We start from the raw sequence: 22631 nt of genomic DNA, 5'->3' as shown, positions 1-22631 counted from the left end.
TTTTCACAGCCTTCCCACTGAGTTGATCTTCATTCTAGAGTTGTCACACTTGGCAATTCAAATTGAGTTTGTTACTTTCGACCCTATTACAACACCTCCCAAATTATTTATTTTGGCTTGAATCACAAATTTAACCTTACTCATATTTTCAGTCCAGCAGACAACAGACCTGGCTTTTTCCCAGTCTGCAACAAAGGTGATGACTTTCTCAATCCATACAACTTTTTTTCCTTTTTCATTGCAATCAAGTTACAGTACAGGATAAACTATCTTGTCTTCAAAGCACACTGAAAACCAGACTGGAAAACTCAGAAAAAGCAAGCATTAACTTCTAGCAATATATGATTCAGAACATATAATGTTTCCAGAAAAATCATGGTAACATACCAAGGGATTCTTTGCCCATTAAACCATTGTTTTTCAGACAGATTTCCACATCCATACATTTCCACATCCATATTTAAATGGGAATATGTCCAATGATATTCAATGGAGCTTACTCTTTAATAAGTGTTGTTAGAGACACAGCCATAATCTATTTAACTTTAGACCAAATACTACTACAACTAAAAAGAAACCTCAAGATGTCATTAACACTTGACATTTATTAGGGAGGAGTCTCTGAACACAATTTAATAACAAAATGGTAATGATCACACAGAGTAGACTTCTCTGGAATTCTAGTTTATCTTAAACTTTCTGTGTTTTAATGCAAACAAACCAACTCTCTCACTTTGCTCTACCTAGCTTGTCATAAAAACAATGTGCGCCCTCAAGATGCTGTCGCTAACTGGATCTCTCATCATCCCACCAGCCTCACAACTGTGTTTGGTGAGGACATGTTGCTGCTCCCATGCTGTGAAACCCCCTCTCATGAGAGGCCAGGCTGGCCTCCTATATGCTGTCCTTCTGGCAACAAGCAGAGACCTTTCTCTTCCAGCAGGCTTTTTTCAATAACTGGTTGCTTACGAGGGAACTTTCAAAATGGAGTTGCTATGCCTTTTTATTTTTTGATGTGCTTCTAAAATTGCTTTACTCTGGTTTTTTGTACTAGTTTTTAACGGGAAATTAGACTGCCTTTTAAAATTTTAACAATCTATTGATTCTTTAGCTTCAAATGTTATTTGTTTTGATATTGTAAACCATCCTGGGGACTCTTGGGGAGAAAGGTACAGTGCAAATTATGAATGAATGAGCCTGCTAGCTAGGGCTAATGGGAGTTACAATCCAAAACATCAGGAGGATTTGCCCCTTCTTTCCTCACCTCTGGGTCAGCATGTCATCTGAACCATGATTCACTTGTCATCCTCTAACAAACCAGATTTGCAAGACCAGAAAAAACCTAGCTTGTGAATCTTACATGTCAAGGGAAGGAAAAGGCAGGAATTGCAGTTCAACACAATGAATAAATAATTCCTGACTCATTAATATTCACTGTAGCAGGGCGGCAGAAGAGGTGAGGCAGGGATCCTGTTCATTACCATACAGCCCATTCACAATATGTCTGAATTCTAGAGACATCTGTCCTATTATACCATAAGAAATGCAGCTAGAATGGACTCTGAACCTACACTAAGCTGCCATGCTGCAAAAAGAATTGGCTACATTTTTTTAAAGTACTTACCGCCACGTGGCTGAGATGAGTAGTTTCCTCCCAACACTACCCGAATGCCAGCTTCTTCCAAATGGACTTTCCATTTCTGTATCATATGCACTGAATTATCCTGGTAAAAAGAAATATCACTGAAGAATTAATGTTTCAAGCAGGGTGGCAAAAAATTCACAGAATTAGTATTCAAATACAGTGGTGCCTCGCTTAACAAGCGCCCCGTTTAACGACGAATCCACATAGCGATGTGGATTTTGTGATCGCAAAAGCAATCGCATTGCGATGTTTTAAATGGCCAAAAAATTGCATTGCGATGATCGGTAAGCGTTTTGCTTACCGATTTTCACATTGCGATGTTTTAAAAACAGCTGATCGGCAGTTCCAAAATGGCCACCGGGAAAAAATCACCACCTGCAGCGTTTTCATGTGGTTTCCTTGCATACCGGGTGGCGAAAATGGCGGCCGTATGGAGGATTTCCGCATAGCGGTGAGTTTTTCCCCCATAAGAACTCATTAAACGTGTTTTAATGCATTCCTATGGGCTTTTTAGTCCCGCACAGCGACGAATCTGGATAGCGACGATTTTTTCAGAACGGATTATCATCGCTATGCGGGGCACCACTGTATAGTAGAAGTAAAAAGAGTTGAGTGTAAGTATACATACTGTACTAGCGTCATTAAAAACAGAGAGTTCAATGGAGCCTTGGAAGTCTTGGTCCAGAACAGACTGCAAACATTCATCCAACCAGCTCTCAGCATTGTAAACTGGCAGAATTACAGACTGAAATGAAGAAAAATATATAGCATAGTGTTGCCAACCAAGATGCATTGTTGCAGTCCTTCTACAGTAACAATAAACAGCAACTACAACAATAATACACAGGCCTAAATGCAATTGCCAGTTCCAGCCACGAGTTTCCTCCACTCAGGATTAGCAATCAGATTCAGGCCACAGTACTTTTACTGTACCCACATAATCAAACATATACAATAACCTCTGAGGATAAGATACGTATAAGATACTATTCTTCTTTCTACAATAAGCTTTTTTTGGGGGGGAGGGGAGTTTGGATGCTTCTACAGTATTGTTGTTATATTGATACAATATCTTATACTATGGGTACAAGTTGTTATCCACTTTAGGAAATGTATTATCTGTACACCAATACTATTAAAAGCCATCATACTCTTCTCGAAATGTTCATGCTTGAAGATACAATAAGGCATAAATAGAAAAGGGAATGCATGCCAGACTTACATATTAGTATATCTTGCCCTTGAAGAGCTCAGACTTTCCCCCAAATGAGGACAGATTATTCCTACAGTTGTTCTGAAGAGGTCCTCTGAACAATTCCAAAAGCTAACCTGAAACAAGTCCCACCTTACTCATGAGCTTTCAGCAGGTACTGCTTGCTAGGTGAGTGTGGATATGTATATTGGGGAGAGGGATCTCCTTGACGTCATGCTTCTCCTTCAAAGAGGCTTCCAGGGATTCTCAAGATAAATATGACATCAAAAGATAATGCCCTATCCCTCCCCCAAATCAGATGGAAGAGTAGGGTCATAGCAAAACCAAAGGTTTTGATTGGCTACCAAGGCCAATGTTTCAGGATCTTATGTACTACCTTGTTCTTTTTTTCTCCCAGAGAAGCAGCAACATTATACAAACTCACTTAAGCTAAAAACAGACATTAGAGCTAGAGCTAGCCTATGACTGCAAAAAAGGAAATCCTTAACTAATGTGAGCATCTGAGTACCACATGATCAGCTTCTCTCAACTCTGGGATTATGCAAATACACTTTATTTGGTGACTGCTTTTCAGTACAGTATTTAAGTACAGGATTCCTCCACACTCTGATTTTGCAAACACTGCAAAATCTGCTCACTTGTCTCCCTATAACATTAACTTACTTTCAGCTCAAATTACAGGCTATCTCTAATATCTGCTTCTGGCTATACTTCTTCACAGGAATCCAGCATGTTTTTAAACCAGGAAAGATTTATATAATTAGCATCTTTTAAAAATAGTGTAAAAGTTAAGCAATACGTTTATGAGAAACAGCTTCTGAACCAGACTTTTTAGAAATATACAAAACAAAATTCCACATAAGATCTAAAATTGTTGTTACAATTACACCATGAAAAGTAGCCATTAAAAAGGTAAGTTAAGAAGAAATCTAACTAGGGCCTAACATTGCATATGCCTGTATGTGAACAATCTCTTTCTAAGAACGAACAAAAAAAGCTCTGGGAGAGGAAACATAAAAGTAGATAAGAAGGGAAGAAGGGGTTTTCAGTTCCAGAGAACCCTCATCTGAAGTGAGTTTACCCTTTTTAAAATATGCATGCCAATCTATTGTTACAGGCATTTCTATATAACACTTAGTTCACCTAAACAGTATACCACTGTGTGTGCTTCTGTTTTAAATGTACAAGTCCGTGGGAAAAGGCAAAATGATTGCTGTAGTATCTACACCATTATCAATCATCATGTCAGAAATAAGGGGGAACGGGGCTGTTGCAGCTTACAGTCCTAACGATCCTGGAACCAAGTATGCCAAACAATTTCTGACTGTTTAACACACCACAGGACTACATTCACCATCCACATGCAGACTTGCTAGCTGCAAACAAACAATCAGGAGTGTAAGCAAAATATGATGTGACCTACCACCTGAATCCTACTGTTTTCTCTGACTTCCCTACTCAAGGGTGCAAAGGGCAGCAACTCAGGTCTGTCCAAAGAGGGAGTGGCTGGATTCTTGCTCTTGGGCAGGGCAGGATCACCAGCATAGATGTCCTCTCCCAAAAAGAGAGGCCGACTAGCAGGAGCCTCAGAGACCATTTCTGTGCCCTCCATTGTTGCTTACACACTCAGGACAACACAGGGACCAGGAAAAAGCACACAAAGAAAGAGCACACAGCCTGTCAGAGGGAAAGGACAGAGTCATACACGTTGTGGTACAGGGAGACTTAAAAAAAACTTTCCTGCTTTGGGTATGTCGCAGCTCCCAGTCCACAGCTTTTATGCAGAAAAGTGTAAGAGGGAGGGTTTAATACGGCGCGACTTCTTAAAAAACGAAGTCGACAAAAAAGGAAGCAGCAGCTGAAGGATACCTGGGAGGGGTGGGGAGACGGTGGTGGAATAGGTGGGAAGAGCCGAAATAATATCGTTGCAGCAAGAAGCAGTAAATGAGAGGGAAAGCCCCAGATGTAAAGAGCAACATTCGAGAAAATGGGAAAATCAGCAGGAAAAATAAAGGGGAAGTAGGGAAATTGGGAGAGGGAAGGTAGAGACCACCCAGATAGGAAGAAACGCTGGTAAATACAAAGGTCGCATCCAGTGTCTCTCTCTCTCCCCCTTTTCCCATCTCCTTCCTCCTCCCCCCCCCCCGCTGCCCCTTCACCGCCTCCACCAGCTTTCTCAACCCTGCAGCCGCCCAGACCAAGGAGTCGCGTGGGCAGCGCGTCCTCCTGTGCCTCCCACGCTTTCCGGCGTCGGAGGAGTAGAGAGTGGAGGAGGCTAGAGCGGTCGCAGGGCGGTGCTAAGAAAACTCGCGCTCGTTCCTCGCGAAAGCCTTCAGAAGAGCTTTTTTGGGGGGGGAGCGTCGTCACGTTGACCGGGCTCAGGAAGTCGGCGGCTAGGGATGAGGTGGTGGCTGGCTGGCTGGCGAGATTGCCATCCTCCAAACCACGGAGAGGGACGCCCGCTCTCGTTTATTATTGCACTCATTTTTTTCTTACAAGGTTTTTCGGGGGGGGGGGGGAAGCATTCCTACATATTTTTTTTATTTGCACGTGCGGCATGGTGCCATTCGCCTTTTAGATACGGTGTCTGGTTGGTGCCCTCTGCGTAAGCACTGAGAGACCTTCGGTTTAGTTTCTTTTAACACGGTTTTTGTTTTCCTCCCAGCATCTTTATGTATGTTGAGAAGCGTGCTGCTTGAGGTAACGAACTAATTTGGTAGACGTTTAACGTGCAGTGGCACCTTCCCCACAGCCCAACACAATTAATTCCCTGTCTAGAATCGTCTCTTTCGGCTTGTCTCCCGACCTGTGTGATGGTTCCATCATCACCTACTTGGTAAAGGATGAGAAGGAACTGACATGTAAAGCCAAGCAAAATAACAACAACAAAGCATTGGGGTGACTTGAAGATTAACAGACATATCTAAACTCTTGTGATTTACTGTCCACTTCCTCATGAAGTAGTCAGGCCCTCAATGTATATAGTAGTTGTGGGGTTTGGGTGGAGATGAGGATTTAGTGAAACAGGATAAGTATTATTCCGCAGATAATGAACTTTCCAAGTGTTTGTTGCATAAAGATTCCTTCAGTGTGTGGAGAAAGTAGCTAATGTAGATCATTAGACAACAGTCCAACTGTTGTCTTCACTGCTGAGGCCAATGAATTTTGCCAAAGAAAATAAAGTCATGATGTTACAATCATAGAATAATGGAGTTAGAAAGAGCCTATAAGGCCATCGAATTCAACCCCCTGCACGATGCAGGAATCCAAATAAAAGCAGATCTGACAGAAGCTTGTCCAATTTTCTCTTGAACTCCTCCTGCATTGGAATGCTCACCACCTCTCAAGGTAATTGGTTCCATTGTTGTACTGCTCTAACAGTTCAGACGTTTTCCCCGATAAATCTGGCTTCCTATAGCTTGAGCCCATTATTACATGCTCTGCACTCTGGGATGATTGAGAGTGGATTCTGCTCCTCCTCTTTATGAATACCTTTCAAGTATTTGAAAAGTGCTATCATATCTCCTCTCAGTCTTCTTTTCTCAAGGCTAAACATGCCCAGTTTTTTCAGTCTTTACTCATAGAAAATGCTGTAAAGAAACCCGGGCTGTGAACGCACAATTAATAGCAATGTGGTATAGATTGCAATAGAAGGTAGCATGGCAAGGAGACAAGAACCGCCAACACAAATGACCTCATACAGAACTTGTGCTTGTAAATACATTTCGTTCAGGGCACCACATCCAAACCATATAACTTGGAACAGCCTTTTGAGAGATTACTAGGTTATCCTGAAGTACTGTATTGTCCAATCTAACATTTTGTTCACTAAAATTTCTTAATGCTACTTTGGACAAATATTTTTTATCACTTATATTTTATTTTTCTACACACAGCCCAGGTTCTCTGTATTGTAGCTTAGCCCTCTGCAGTTTTGCATGACAACTAAATACTTAACAACAAAAATATGTATACAGTGGTATCTCGACTTGAGAACACCCCTACATGCGAACTATTCGAGTTAAGAATGGCTCCGTTCACAAAAAGTTGCTTCGACTTGAGAACAGAGCCTCGACTGAAGAACAAAAAAAACAAACACCCTTTCCTGCCCTTTTTTTGACCTAAGTTCACTTTAGGTCAAAAGAAGAAGAAAAAATTCATCCCCTAGTGCAGAGGTCCCCAACCTTGGGCCTCCAGATGTTCTTGGACTTCAACTCCCAGAAATCTTGGCCAGCCAAGGTGGTGCTGAAGGCTTCTGGGAGTTGTAGTCTAAGAACATCTGGAGGCCCATGGTTGGGGACCATTGCCCTAGTGGTAGATACGGATTAACCGGCTTTGCATTAGTTCCTATGAGAACTAATGCTTCGACTTAAGAACAGTGCCTCGACTTAAGAATGAAAAACAGCAGATATGGATTAAATGGTTTTCAATGCATTCCTATGGGAAATGGTGCTTCGACTTCAGAACATTTCAATTTAAGAATGCAGTCCCAATACGGATTAATTTCCTAAATCGAGGTACCACTGTATTGTCTTCCTCCTTATTTAACTTATATGCAGAATGTATCATGTGAAAGGCAGGACTGGATGAATCCCAAACCGGAATTAAGACTGCCGGAAGAAATATCAACAACCTCAGATATGCAGATGATACCACTCTGATGGCAGAAAGTGAGGAGGAATTAAGGAACCTTGTAATGAGGGGTGAAAGAGGAGAGTGCACAGTCTGAAGCTCAATATATAAAAAAAGATCATGGCCACGGGTCCCGTCACCTGGCAAATAGAAGGGGAAGATATGGAGGCACTGATGGATTTAAGTTTCTTGGGCACCATGATCACTGCAGATGGGGACAGCAGCCATGAAATTCAAAGACACTTGCTTCTTGGGAGGAAAGCGATGACAAAACTAGACAACATGTTAAAAAGCAGAAACACACCCTTGCAAACAAAGGTCCGCATACTAAAAGCTATGGTTTTTCATGTATGGAAATGAGAGCTGTACCATAAAGAAGTCTGACCACCGAAGAATTGATGCTTTTGAATGGTGGTGTTGGAGGAGACTTGAGAGAATCCCCTGGATTGCAAAGAGAACAAACCTATCCATTTTGAAGGAAATCAACTCGTTAAGAGAGGGAGTGGTTCCTGCCCCATTAAAGGAGGCAGTGATTCGCCCGCTCCTAAAAAAACCTAATCTGGATCCAGGTCTAGTGAACAACTATCGTCCAATAGCAAACCTCCCTTTTCTGGGCAAGGTGTTGGAACGTGTGGTGGCTGAGCAGCTCCAGGCTCTCCTGGATGAAACGGATTATCTAGATCCATTTCAATCGGGTTTCAGGCCGGGTTATGGGACGGAAACTGCCTTGGTCGCCCTGTATGACGACCTTTGCCGGGAGAAAGACAGGGGTAATGCGTCCCTGTTGATTCTCCTGGACCTCTCAGCGGCTTTCGACACCATCGACCATGGTGTCCTTCTGGACAGACTGGCTGGGATGGGAATTGGAGGCACTGTTTTACAGTGGTTCCGTTCCTACCTGGCTGATCGAGTCCAGAAGGTGGTGCTGGGGGACAGTAGCTCTGACCCATGGCGGTTGCGTCATGGGGTTCCTCAGGGCTCTATACTGTCCCCCATGCTGTTCAATATCTACATGAAACCGCTGGGGGAGGTCGTTAGGAGGTTTGGGCTGAGGAGTCAGCAATATGCTGACGACACCCAGCTCTACCTCTCATTTTCTACCAATCCAGGTGTGGCAGTCACCGTTCTGAACTCGTGCCTGGACTCGATAATGGTCTGGATGAGGGTCAATAAACTGAGGCTCAATCCAGACAAGTCTGAAGTGCTGCTGGTAGGTGCCCCGCCAGATAGGTTAAAGGGCCATCTCCCTACCTTAGACGGGATCACACTCCCCCTAAAGGATAGGGTCCGCAGCTTGGGGGTGCTCCTTGACCCCAGTCTGACCTTGGAAGCCCAGGTGGACTCGGTGTCCAGGGGTGCCTTCTTACAGCTGCGGAGAATATATCAACTTCGCCCTTACCTGGATGAGCGGAGCCTGGCAGCAGTCACTCATGCACTGGTAACAACCAGACTGGATTACTGCAATGCGCTATACGTGGGGCAGCCTTTGAAGATGGTCCGACGACTGCAACTGGCACAGAACCGGGCTGCGCGGCTGGTAAGTGGTGCCGCCGCACGGACTCATATCACGCCGGTTCTGAAAAATTTACACTGGCTGCCGGTTGCTGCTCGGGCCCAATTCAAAGTGCTTACTCTGACATATAAAGCCCTAAACGGCTTAGGACCTGGTTACCTAAAGGACCGCCTTCTTCCATATGTGCCTGCCCGTCCTCTAAGATCAGGCCAGGAGGCCCTTCTGAAGGTGCCATCCCTGAAAGAGGTGAAGGGGATGGCATGTCGGAATAGGGCCTTCTCGGTTGTTGCCCCCCAACTTTGGAACACCCTCCCTAGAGAGATCCGCCTGGCTCCGACACTCTTGGCCTTTCGGCGCCAGGCAAAGACCTTTCTGTTCACCCAGCATTTTAATTAATTACTTTTAATGTTTTAATTGTTTTAAGAAATATTTTAATATATGGTATTTTATACTGGTTCTTAAAATGTTTTTAATGTTTTTAGGTTTTGATGTTGTACGCCGCCCAGAAGCCACTGGCAATGGTGCGGCTGAAAAATATTGTAAATAAATAAATAAAATAAACCCTGAGTGCTCACTGGAAGGGCAGATCCTGAAGCTGAGGCTCCAATACTTTGCCTATCTCATGAGAAGAGAAGACTCCCTGGAAAAGACCCTGATGTTGGGAAAGTGTGAAGGCAAGAGGAGAAGGGGACGACAGAGAACGAGGTGGTTGGACAGTGTCATCGAAGCTACCAACATGAATTTAACCAAAATCTGGGAGGCAGTGGAAGACAGGAGGGCTTGGCGTGCTCTGGTCCATGGGGTCACAAAGAGTCATACACGACTTAACAACTAAACAATAACAAACTTGCTGTGGATTTTAATAACATCTTTTACAGTCTTTGGTACTTCCAGGCCCAAGACTTCTAGGCACACATGAGTGTTTGCGCAAATGCATACTTTTAAATTTAAATCCTCATTGAAGTGTACTTAAATATTTTTACCACTGTGTGTATTAAAGTAAACCTGAAGTATTCATCAGCACACACATAATGCTGGGTACAATATTCTGTGTTGAGTAACTTAATCTAGCTAATTGCTTTTCCACTTCTTCTTTTCTGTTAGGAATTCACTTAAGTGTATTTACATTCTATCATAATGTGGGTGTACCTACATGTATTTTCTCACACTGGTTATCAGAAAGTAAAATTGACATTTGTTTTTATGACTTTTTACTTTCAATGTTGGAAACCGTAATGATATGGTTGTAATCTTGCACATTATTCATAAGTACTATTACTTTTAGCAGGAAAAAGCCTAGAAGTAAATCTGTTTCCAGATATAATGTTTTAACCCTTTAAAGTTTCTTAATTATATGAGATAGTTAACCGTAAAAAGACACTGGGCAGATTTCAAAGAACCATAGATCCAATTCTATAAATCCAAGAAAGTTTTAGACAGAAACTAATTTCCCCCATCCCTTATGCCATGCTTCATGGCACCCTCCAATGAAATTGGTCTGGAGGTTGTTCAAAAACATTTTGTGATACAATTAAACGGGAACTATTTAAAACACACACACACCACACACACACACACACACACACACACACACACACAAATTCAAACTGTTATGTAGGATCTTTAACATTGCTATTTTGTAGACAATGTTCTATAAAATGAGCAAAGTAATCAGCTAATAAGCACATAGGGTTTGATATGGTGGAATGAAAGTAAATAAATAAGAAATATTCATATTATAAATATAAGTATTAATATAAATAATTATATGAATATATTTGTATGTAATATGAACATTCTCCTTGACCTGATCCTTCAAGCATCCCACTCTATCAATAATGTAACACAAGCCAAATGTTTAAAGTCTAAACAACCGATTTCGCAATTCTGTATGGGAAAGATTGTTTCACATATGGCTTTTAAGTACTGTATATGAATAAATGCATTTGGATTTGGAAGTTTTCAAACTTTCCTGATGCCATATTTGGATAGTTTTGAATATATCCAAATATGATAGTTCTGAATATCAATAGTAATAATAATCTTCAAAGTCCCATGTACTCCTATATATAGAAAGCAAAAGGCTAGCTTTCTGCTTGCCGGAGGAATAACTGAAAGTTAAACCTATTTCTCAGGCATCTTGGATTGATTTCTTGATAAATGAAGATTAAAGACACTTTGGCAGTAGTGGTGATAGAGAACTCAGTGTTTCCTGATTGAGGTTGCCATTGTTTTCCCAAAACCTGTACATGATATTTGTTTGTACCCATGAAATCTAGAAGCAGGCAGAGACACAAGAAAGTAATTTTTTTTCACATTGGTTCTTTCCAATTGAAAGAAGCAGCTGGCTGCTTCTAAATCCTGTGAGAAGTTACTATTAGGACATGCTGTGGTGCAAGCCTGCACTGTAGCAGTTTTCTCTGTGTCCTTTTCTGAATGCTCAACTTACATTCTTTACATCTCATTATTCATTGTTTACTTAATATATTTAGGAATAAGATTTAGGAGTATAGATTTATAGATCAATACATTATAAATTAACAGGGAAAGATTATGTTCTGTGGCCTTTGGCAAAGGAATACAATATCATAAGATATCAGGCAAAGGAATAAGATATTGTTATACTGTATAGAGACTGATATATTAAGTTAGTAAATGTTGTGTCTCTGTGTGTGCATGTGTGATTTTCCTTGGAAGGGTTTGTGTTCTGCTGCAGCAGAATTAGATACAGTTCTTTGGTAGAGTCTGCAGCCAGTGTTAAACATGCCCACTCTAACTACAATTTATTATGCTAAAGTAAGTAACAACTATAGTAGACCCATTTGAAATACAGGAACTAATGGAGGAGTTAACAAATCTCCATTGATTCATTGGCCTACTCTAGTGCAATTAACTACAATAAACAATATAATTTTAACTTTTCATTGTATTGTTGCCTTTAGAAGGCTTGCAGGCATTAATCCCTCTGTGGAGTAGCATAGTGTACTTTTATGTCAATGTATTTGTTTAAAAACTTTCATCATGGCCTTCACCATAAAATTGTCCAAGGCAGTCATAATGCGCAATGCATCATAATAAAATCTAGTAGGAATACTCAACAATCCGTCACCATCAAATTCAATATAAATTGCTCTTGTCATTATTTCCATAGCAGGTGAAAAGTGGGGGAGGAAGCATAGTTGACTTTTTGCTGTAACTCTCTGAATTTGGGCAGATGGGAGGGAAAAATAAAGCAAACAAGGCCGCTGTTAGGCCCTAAAATAAGACCTAACCTGAAAATAAACCCTACAGCAGTATGATTTTTCAGGATGCTTGTAATAGGAGCCCTACCCCCCAAATAAGCCCCAGTTAAGTAATGACCTTCCACCATTGTGCAGCAACCAGAAGAAGATGACATGTCTGTATTTGAATAAACGTAGATTGCTGTACATGAAAAAAAATAAAACATCCCCTGAAAATAAGCCCTAATGCTAATTTTAGTTTTTTTGGAGGAAAAATTAATATAAGACCTTGTCTTATTTTCAGGGAAACAGGGTAATTTCTGGTGTTTTAAATTTGTTCACATGTTTTCATTCTTTGAATTTGGTTCAGTTTCAGAGCTTGTCCTTGATTTTTATGTCACTGTTACTGATTATGACAAATTATGTTGCTTGCACAGAAAGAGTTTCAAGCCTCATTCTTCTACTTTGAAGGTCATTGTGAACTGCATTGTAGCACAGCTGATAACAAAAGGAATGCTAACATTAAACATAATCTCTGAAAAGAGCAGGAAAGGTCAGCTTGGTCTTAAATGAATTTAAATGGAACAGTCATAATACTTTAGCAATGGAAACTGGATGTTGTGTGTTAATATCGCTTACTCTTATGTTATCAGTAGTTATCACCAGCGGTACATTTGGCCTTGTATGGGTTATAGCATTGTTTGTGTGGCTCATGCCACATGATCAGGACTAGAGTAAGACATGCGGAGTGATACCTTGACTTATGTTCTGTTGAAGAGGCCACATGTGCACTGCCTAGCCATTTGTACAACTCTGGAAACTCACCAACAGTAATATTTTCCCTGCCACTAAAATCCTAGTGATTCTGCTGGGGAATATAATCCATGAGGATTCACTGTGGTTTTAGTGGCAGCTGCAACAGAAGATTGCATCTCCTGATGGGCTTTAGGTGGACCGTATGGCCCACTAACTAAATGAAGTTACTAACCCTACTGTTATGAACAAAACCAAAAGAAGCCTGTGTCCATTAGTTTGATCCAAAAGAAGTCCGCATGTCCCAAAGTTTCATTCTTTAATTCAGTCTAAAAACAACTTTAAATAAGTAAATAAAACCAAGCATGTACCAATTTCATGTTACTCCTGAAGAAAGGAGTAACCATTTCAAACTGTTAGTAGGCAACAGATAACTTTTTCTTTAGCAAAGTCCTCAAACTTGTCATTGCTCTGCAACTGTAGTTGTGTTGTAGTGGTAAATTTGGAAGTGCAGGCTCTCATAACGAAAGACCCTCTAGTCAGCCTCCTCCCCAAGATGCCAAAAATGTGGCTAGATCAATCTGTATTTGGGATGGGGTTGGGGAAGGAGGCTAGTATTTTGTATGTTCATGATTCTTAGCTGAAGGTTCTTGGAATGATCCCTAGTTCAATATCAGACTACAGTACCTTCAAATCCTTGGCAAGACATCAGGGATAGCTTACAATGATATACCAGGATGAATAAAAGTTTATGATTGCTATCAACTGATAGAAGGTCAATATTCTCTCCTCCACTGTGTCCTTTGCACCCTCAAAATCTGTTGTAGAAGGCTAGGAAATTTTCAAGCAGTACAAATACCTCAAGGAGGCAGGAAAACAGTAGGAAATCTCATTGCACAATGTGCAACACTGGATTTTTAACAGCTATGGCACACTGTCTCAATGCTCTCGCCAAGGAGCCTTGCCTTGTGCCAGTAAAGTTTTCTTCATCACCAGACGAAAAAAGCCTTGATTTCACAGGATTTTTCAGCTCTGGTTTTTGTTGCTGGAGTTATACTTTCCTGATGTTACTGTTCATCTTGCCTTTTGTTCTTGGTGCTTTGTATTATATTGATGAAATTGCTTTCATTTGTTAGTATTATTATATATTATTTTCAGTCACCCAGGAACTGGCAATATTGGTGGATAGAATGTAAATTAAATGCATCTTTTCTACTGACTATTGAAAATTAACTTAGATAAATATTGTATTATTAAGACTGTGGAAGTTACTTCTGAGCAGATACATGTAGGATGAGTAGAGGGCCCCTTAGGTCAGTGGTCCCAGATCTTCTTGGACTAAAACTTCCAAAAACCTTCACCACTAGCTGTGTTGGCTAAGATTTCTGGGAGTTGCTGTTCAAGAACATGTGGGAACCACAGGTAGGAAACCACTGCCTTAGAGCAAGTGGGGCACAGTTTGAGGGTTCCCCATGCTGAATGCTTTTCCTCCAGTGTGTAGGTGAACGCCTGCCTACCTCTCCTGTATGTTAGAGAGAGAGGAAAAATAGAATGTGTCTCTGTCCCTCTGAGTGTGCATGAATTCCTCCACACACACCCTCAGCCCTTCTTTGCCCTTTTCACTTTGACTTTGCCCACCATTTTACCATGATGCCCTCCACCACACCATCCACAGTGGTCAGCCACCAGCATGGCATATAATCAACTTTGAATAATCTGAAACAGCAAATGTAATTTCTTCTGTTTACTATACTGTATAATGACATCTTCTGAAGAGGCAACCCAAATAGCAGTCACTTATGCTGGAAGACAGGAGGGCCTGGCGTGCTCTGGTCCATGGGGTCACGAAAAGTCTGACACGACTAAACAACAAACAATGCTGAAGGCAGGTGAATTAACCTTTAATTTCATTTCCCGGCTTTTGACAGTATCCTGTAACCACAGAAAAATCAAAGGTGGAACAGATTAAATCTGTTGCTGTTCTCCCCACCCTGCACCCCCACCATCTCAAATGCAAGTCACTGATAAAATGGTGGAAACTGCTCAGAATTTTTTTGCATGCCTTCGAAAACTGAGCAGTGAGGTGAGATACAGGTGAATGGTTCAGTTCATCTTCCTCCTGCCCATATCTGAGAGGACAGAATAACTGCAGTGGGGCATCTGTGTGGTTCAGCACTGCTGCTTCAGAATTCTGCTTTTACACTACATTTGAAAGGCTAAACATTTTAGCATATAAGTACAGGAAACATCTGACATCTTAAACTTGGAAAGTGCTTATAGAAATAAATCATAATCTGACAAAGGAATGTACACACAACTGGAAGGAAATTACAGTAGAAGTTCACCAGCTCCAGATGGATTGCACACACATATTTATATATTACACAGGAAGGAAGATAAATTAAGAAGAGACTTCAAAGGGTCGGACCTACAAATAGATCATTTCACTGGACTTGGCACTAATTAAGTGCTATGAGGATTGTGAGAGGCAATGATTGAATGAATCAGTAACATCTGATCTCCCTTTGCCTAAAAAGAGAATAATCCATACACTATTGTCCACACAAAAAAAGACTATGACTTCTGTTTGTGTAATAACAACCATGTTAGCTCTCACACGGTTCCTCGGTCATTCAAACCCATTCCTAATTTTAATTGCTAACACAACAAAAGCAGCCCACAATCCTAAAGTCGAGTGCTGGTATTTCTAGATTCAGCTGAAGCGCTAAGTTAAATCTTTGCAGCTGAAACCAAAATACTAAGAAAATGGAAAGAAATTGGAGATAGGCCAGCAGTTCCCAAATTCCAAAATCATCTTGGAACACAGCTCTTGGGTGCCCCAGGTAACACAACCAATGGCCAGATCTTCCAGGACTTGTATGTAGGCTAAAGACACCTGGGGCCCCAAGTTTGAGAACCTCTGAAATAGCTTTTGGAGTATTTATTTTATTTATTTATTAGATTTGTACCCTGCTCCATCTGGAAGCCAGGCCACTCTGTAAAATACAGGCCAAGAGAATCTGCATGATGGAAAATAAAACATAAAATCTATTGACAATGGGTAAATGGACAGAAAGCATTCTGTTATTCTCTACACCACGGAAGGATTTCTGGTTCTCCAGATTAGTATCTATTTACAGAAAAGAGAGAAAGAGGAACTGAGGTTAGGTGAAGGGGTGCCAACGATGAGGGAGAACCTCCCTTTGCCAGTAAGATCAGGGGCATCCCATGTTCTCTGAGTCTGTAAGCCTGTAGAAAGGAGTTCAGCTCCCATCATGGCCCCCTACCATATTGCCAGGATTTGGTTTGAACTGGATTGCAACAGCATCTGGAGTGGCACAGGTGCCTCAACTTGCCTCAATACAAAAAGATAACCATTCAAAATGCATCTCAGAATCAGCTTACAGTATTTATTTCATTTATTTAAGACAAGACAATTAAATGGCATACGTGCATTGAAATACAAGCAAAGAGTCAGCCAGTTATGACACATGTTGCAGAGTTTTGAATTTCTGCTAGAATTCTCTTTTTGATGCACAGTAGAAGTACAAAGGCCCACAGAGGAGAATAGCTTCTCCAAAGTCTCCCCTTTGTTAAAGTCTCAATAATTCACTCTGAAACATTTGTAGATGAAAAAAATCTTTACTTACCGTTGCTAGAAAGTACAGATTTGTGTTTATTGCTTTCTTTACTGCACACATACTAGCAACCAAGCAAGCAGATCAACAGTAGAAACAATTGCCGCAAACTGATGTAAGAGAAAGATCGAACACTCAGCAGAAATGTGGGGCTCTCTGAATTTCTAAAGCTGTAAGAAACACCCCAGCCCAGAAAGGTCCTTCCCAGTCAGTCAGACTACAAACAGCATGCAAGACTGTAAATAATAGCAATCAAAGAACTTGTTCACACAGTATAGAAAGGGGGTGCGGGGAGAGGGGAGGAGAGAGCTGTTTTTGGACTGGGTGCCAGCTTCTTGTCAGCATAGGGTTTTGGTTTGCCTTTTGAAAACAATAAATAAAGAACACATTTAAGATGCCTGCTTATCAAAATCAAAATGGGAGTCAAGCAACCCTGTGCAAGTCAACCAGTTACCTTTTTGCCCATGCTGTTTCACATGTCTGACCACATCCAAGCATGTTTGTTTGGAAATAAATGTCTACCTCTCTAGGCATTGCTTTTAGGCATTGTACCAGCAGCCCTGCCTTTCCCTCTTTCTCCACACAATGAAGACCAAAAGGCAATATTTATTTTGTATAAAGCATTTTTACTTCACCCTCAAGTGAGAAAAAGGGCTCCCAAGGCAGCTTATAGTAACAAGACAACTCCTTTCTACAGGCTTACAGACTCAAAGAACACGGGATGCCCCTGATCTTACTGGCAAAGGGAGGTTCTCCCTCATTGTTGCTACCCCTTCACCTAACCTCAGTTCCTCTGTCTTTTCTGTAAATAGATGTCCTCGTCTTAATCTGAAACCTTGGAGCAGTAGGGAAACACCCAGCAAGTTCTGTTCTGTACCATGAAATCATGTAGGTGCTGCAGCTCCTTGACATGTTTTTGAGTAAAAAACAAAGTAAAAACAAAATCATCCTCAGCAGTAGCAGCTGAGTGTACCACACAGCCACCGGCCCCAATGTGTACCAAGGGATTTCGAGCTGCCACATCCTCCAGTGCCAAATCTAGTGGCAACAAGCTTGTGGCCTGTCATGCCATAGGAGGCAACCAACTGAGCCATATTTAGTCAGAGGAGCCTGCTTCTGGTACAAGACTGAATACAGTAAATGCTGAGATCATAACAGACCCAATCTGCTCTGCTTTCATCACTGTCAGTTTGCATTCTGCTACATGGGTACATAATATCAGTTTTTTTGTGTGTTGTATAGAAATCCTTCGGCAATTTGAATTACAATCTGGTTCTCCCATCTTCTCAGAAATCTGGCTACCTGGGACTATGTGCCTGGGAGCTAATACTTTTTGAGGACTGAGTGCTTTCTCTCTGAGATTTATTTCTGACCCCTTCCCAGTTCTGTGACATTTCACACCTAGCTCCCACATTTCTCAGTGTCTAACCTCTTTGATTCATTCACTGTGATATCCTGAACTTGCTCTGTTGACTATGGCTTGCTCATTCATTGCTTGTTGGCTCAGCTGGGCATTAGGAAAACAAGCCTTTTGTCATGCCTTCTGAGCATCTGAAATCATGATACTGAAGCAGCACAAGGCCTACCTCCTTTGCAACTATCCTTTTACACAATTCCTTTCTTCTACAGTTCCTTAATAAATGAACAGTCACATAGGGAGTCTTAAAAAGGGGAGGCATGGTTCCTATGAACATTCTTCTTGTACATAGCTGTCTGCTGAGAAATGCTTTTCTTCCTGCTGAACCAGAGAAATTCAGGCAACAACATACAATTTAGGTTGCCAAGAATGCTGCTATTACATTTTCTCAACTGGTCCATGGAAAGAACCAATTTGTTTATTTTGTACAGATTATGACTTCAGGTCCTGTTTAGCAATGCCTTGCATGGAGGTTGGAGGTATTTAACAAGTTATCTTTGTTTTCTGATCTTTTCGCTTCATTTGTTTCTTTTGTTTCAAACACATGGAGTTTTCTCTTTTTTAGACTCACGAAGCAAGTGAGACAATAGCCAGTGACTGGTGGAATGCAAAGGTACTCCTTGCTCCCAAATGCATTTCAATTTGAAAATGAAATTCTGTTTAGCAAGCAGAAATACCATAGCTTGCACAGCGTTTCCTGACTCCCATTTTGATTTTGATAAACAGGCATCTTAAATCTGTTCTGTTTCATTGTCTTGTCTTCCCCTCCCCACTTTCTCCTGTATCTAACCTTTTCCAATTAAACTTTCAATTCATGATGGACAAATGGTCTTTGCTTACTCCAAAAGTTACCCCCCAAGTTGTTGTTCAAAAGTCATCATCCTTTACCACTGGTTATGCTAGCAAGGGCTGATGGGGATTACAGTCCAATAACAGCATACAAAGCCTGTCCTAGTGAGTACAACTTGCAGGCTTTTCGAGCTGCTAGTAGCCAAGTCCAACAGACTGCCAGAAGATGTTCCAACCATTATTGGCTTCAGCTCTGCTCTCAGATACAGATAGCAGCAGACACAGGGAATGTATGACGGTATCAAGCAGGCTTTAGATCCAATATAGAAGAAATCTGCTCCCTTGGTCTGCTACAGGCATAATCATCCAGGACCGAGCACAGCAAATGGAATGCTGGGTGCAGCACTACTCTGAGTTATATTCTAGAGAGAATGTAGTAACCGAAGAGGCATTAAATAACATAGAGTGCCTGCCTGTCTTGGAAGAGCTGGACAGCGAACCGACTTTAGCAGAAATAAAAGCGGCCTTGGATTCCCTTGTCTCTGGCAAGGCACCTGGAAAGGATAACATCCCTGTTGAAGTGCTGTAAAGAGATTATCACCACCAAGCTGTATGAAGACTTTTGTCTTTGCTGGAGGGAAGGTGGAGTACCACAGGACATGAAGGATGCAAACATCGTTACATTATATAAGAACAAAGGTGACAGGGGCGACTGGAATAACTACTGTGGTATCTCTCTTCTCAGCGTTGTAGGGAAGCTGCTGGCCCGTGTTGTGCTGAAGAGACTCCAGGTGCTTGCAGACAGAGTCTATCCAGAATCACAGTGTGGATTTCGAGCTAATAGATCCACCACCGACATGGTATTTTCCCTCAGACAGTTGCAGGAGAAATGCAGGGAACAACAACAGCCACTCTTTGTGGCTTTCATAGATCTCACAAAGGCCTTTGACTTGATTAGCAGGGACAGCCTTTTTAAAATACAGTACTTCCCAAGATTGGATGTCCACCTCAACTCCTTAATATCATCAGGTACTTTCATGAGGATATGAAGGGCATTGTAGTTTTTGATGGCTCAACATCAGATCCCTTTGGCATCCAAAGTGGAGTAAAACAAGGCTGTGTCCTTGCCCGGACCCTGTTTGGGATCTTTTTTGCTGTCATGCTGAAGCAGGCCTTCGGAACTGCAACAGAAGGTGTCTATCTGCGGACTAGATCGGAAGGAAAGCTCTTTAATCTCTCTAGATTGAGAGCAAAGACCAAAGTCCAACTGAAATGCATGCGGGACTTTCTCTTCGCTGATGATGCAGCCATAGATCTTCAGGCACTCTATCCACAAAATCTAGTTCCTTAAATCTGTTCTTCACTTCCACTGTGTATTCATAAGGGATTTGGTTTAGATTATACCTGACTAGCCCAGTGTTTTTTCCTACTTTCTTCAGTTTAAGGCTGAAGCTGGTGATCCGAACCACAATCAGCTCCAGGTCTTGTTTTTCCTGACTGTATAGAGCTTCTCCATCTTTGGCTGCAGATAACATAACCAATCTGATTTTACTATTGCCCATCTGGTGATGTCCAAGTGTAGAATCGCCTCTTGTGTTGTTGGAAAAGAGTGTTTGTGATGACCAGCTTGTTCTCTTGACAAAACTCTATTAGCCTTTGCCCTGCTTTGTTTTAAACTCCAAGGCCAAACTTTCCTGTTGTTCCTTTTATCTCTTATCTCCCTACTTTAGCATTCAATCCCCTGGAATGAGAATAACATCTTTCTTTGGTGTCAGTTCTAGACGGTGTTGTAAGTCTTCATAGAACTGGTCAATTTCAGCCTCTTCAGCATCGGTGGTTGGTGCATAAACATGGATTGCTGTGATGTTGAAAGGTCTGCCTTGGATTCGTATTGAAATAATTTTTGAGATTGTATCCCATTACATCTTTTCCCACTCTTTTGTTGGCTATCACGGCTATACCATTTCTTCTGTGGGATTTGTGTCCACAATAGTATATATGATAATTGTCTGAATTGAATTTGCCCATTCCTGTCCATTTTAGTTCACTGACGCCCAGGATGTCAATGTTTATTCTTGCCATCTCCTGTTTGACCACATCCAGCTTCCCAAGGTCTTATATTCCAGGTTCCTATGCAGTATTTTTCTTTGCAGCATCAGAAATTCCTTTCACTTCCAGGCGCGTCCACAGCTGAACGTCCTTTCAGCTTTGGCCCAACCACTTCATTAGCTCTGGAGCTACCTGTACTTGTCCTCCGCTCTTCCTCAGTAGCATGTTGGACACCTTCTGATCTGAAGGGCTCATCTTCCAGCATCATATCTTTTATCCTTTTGTTTCTGTTCATGCGGTTTTCTTGGCAAAGATCCTCGAGTGGCTTGCCAGTTCCTACTCCAGGTGGATTGCATTTATTTATTTATTTATTTATTTATTTATTTATTTATTTATTTATTTATTTATTTATTTATTTATTTATTTATTTATTTATTTATTCATTTATTCATTCATTCATTCATTCATTTATTTATTTATTTATTTATTTATTTATTTATTTATTTATTTATTTATTTATTTATTTATTTATTTATTTATGCCCCACCTATCTAGTCATTTCGACCACTCTAGGCGGCTTACAACATAAGGATAAAAAGTTCTTAAAAATTTGTAACAATTAAATGATTCTATAAGATGAGAAAATTAAAAATAAATCAAATAAAGAGAAAAAGAAGGAAAGAGGACAGGAATTAACTGGAAGGGAAGGCCTGCCTATACATCTATGTTTTTAGTTGGTTCTTAGTCAGAACTCTCCGCTATGACCTGTCCGTCTCGGGTGTCCCTGCACTGCATAGCCCATGGCTTCTCTGAATTACTCAGACCTCTTCACCACAACAAGGCAGCAGTCCGTGAAGGGGATAAGTTAATTAATTCATGTCTATTGGTCATGACAAGCAGTTTTTAATAAGCAGTATTCCAGAGCCTCAGCCCACACTTTTGCATTAGACACTATACAACCATATTCCATCAGCATCCAATTTCTCAATTCAATTAGAAGTTAATTACATTCCATGAAACAGGTACCTTGGGAGAGAAATTCCCATATCCACCTGATGTACTGATGACTGTTTCAGATTGTAGTCTTGCCTTTGAAATACATTCAGGAATCCTTTAATCTCTCTCTCTGAATGGGGCATTATTTAATAGGCCACGTAACATGGCACTACCACCCTCCCTCTACTCCTGGTGCCTTGCTTAGTAAATACCTTTGAATGAGTCACAGAGTTTAATGTTAAATTAAAACATCAGTGCAACTGATAGTATGCTGAGTGCACCTTTTAAAGTTCTTGTTTCTTCAGCCAGCATACCCAGAAAAAGGTGCTCTGTGTGCAAACACCAGTTGCAAGGCAACTTCAAATGTAAGTCTTCTGCTTCCATAAGCGTGTGAGCCTCTGCCAGCACTTGGGCACACATCCTGCCCACTTTTGCACTCAGTTGCTTCGTCACACTGAGAAAGATTGACTGCCTGGTAGGAGAACAGAGGAAGGGGATAATGTGAAAGACACAGCTTTGCTGAAACAGTCGCCATTCCATATAACTGTCTGGAAAAATGGAAGCGAAATCTAATTTGAACCACGGCCCCTCAGTATCTATACAAGTGAGCAAGCAGGATACTGCCCTCTAAATGTTTTACAGCCCAGCCCAGAAACATTACTTCTTAAGGACTATTACTACTCCAGGAATCCCCCCCAGTCGGGGCGGCACAATCTCTCTACATGACCCAATGCAAACTTCAGATAATGTAACACACTAGGCAAT

The 22631-nt window shown here is 41.2% G+C and overlaps 1 protein-coding gene across 9 annotated transcripts in view; it reads right to left on the bottom strand.

Annotated features, from left to right (window-relative positions):
• The window catches only part of QTGAL (queuosine-tRNA galactosyltransferase), a 268261-nt gene extending 263176 nt beyond the window's left edge, over positions 1-5085 (bottom strand). For 7 of the 9 annotated variants that reach the window (XM_020785917.3, XM_078385935.1, XM_078385936.1 and 4 more), the window contains exons 1-3: positions 4282-5057; positions 2274-2390; positions 1625-1724 (exon numbers count right to left, since the gene is read on the bottom strand). In XM_020785917.3, coding sequence (XP_020641576.3) covers positions 1625-1724; positions 2274-2390; positions 4282-4470 — 406 coding nt within the window. In that variant the 5' untranslated portion in view covers positions 4471-5057. Of the gene's footprint in view, positions 1-1624; positions 1725-2273; positions 2391-4281 lie in introns of all 9 variants that reach the window. The other 2 variants (XM_078385931.1, XM_078385930.1) reach the window with 1 other exon arrangement.
• Positions 5086-22631: the final 17546 nt, after the last annotated feature.

The sequence above is a fragment of the Pogona vitticeps genome, chromosome 2 (assembly GCF_051106095.1).
Source record: "Pogona vitticeps strain Pit_001003342236 chromosome 2, PviZW2.1, whole genome shotgun sequence".
Lineage (NCBI taxonomy): Eukaryota > Metazoa > Chordata > Lepidosauria > Squamata > Agamidae > Pogona > Pogona vitticeps.
Note: the sequence above shows the minus strand (reverse complement) of the source record. Positions and strands in the feature narration are given on the sequence as shown.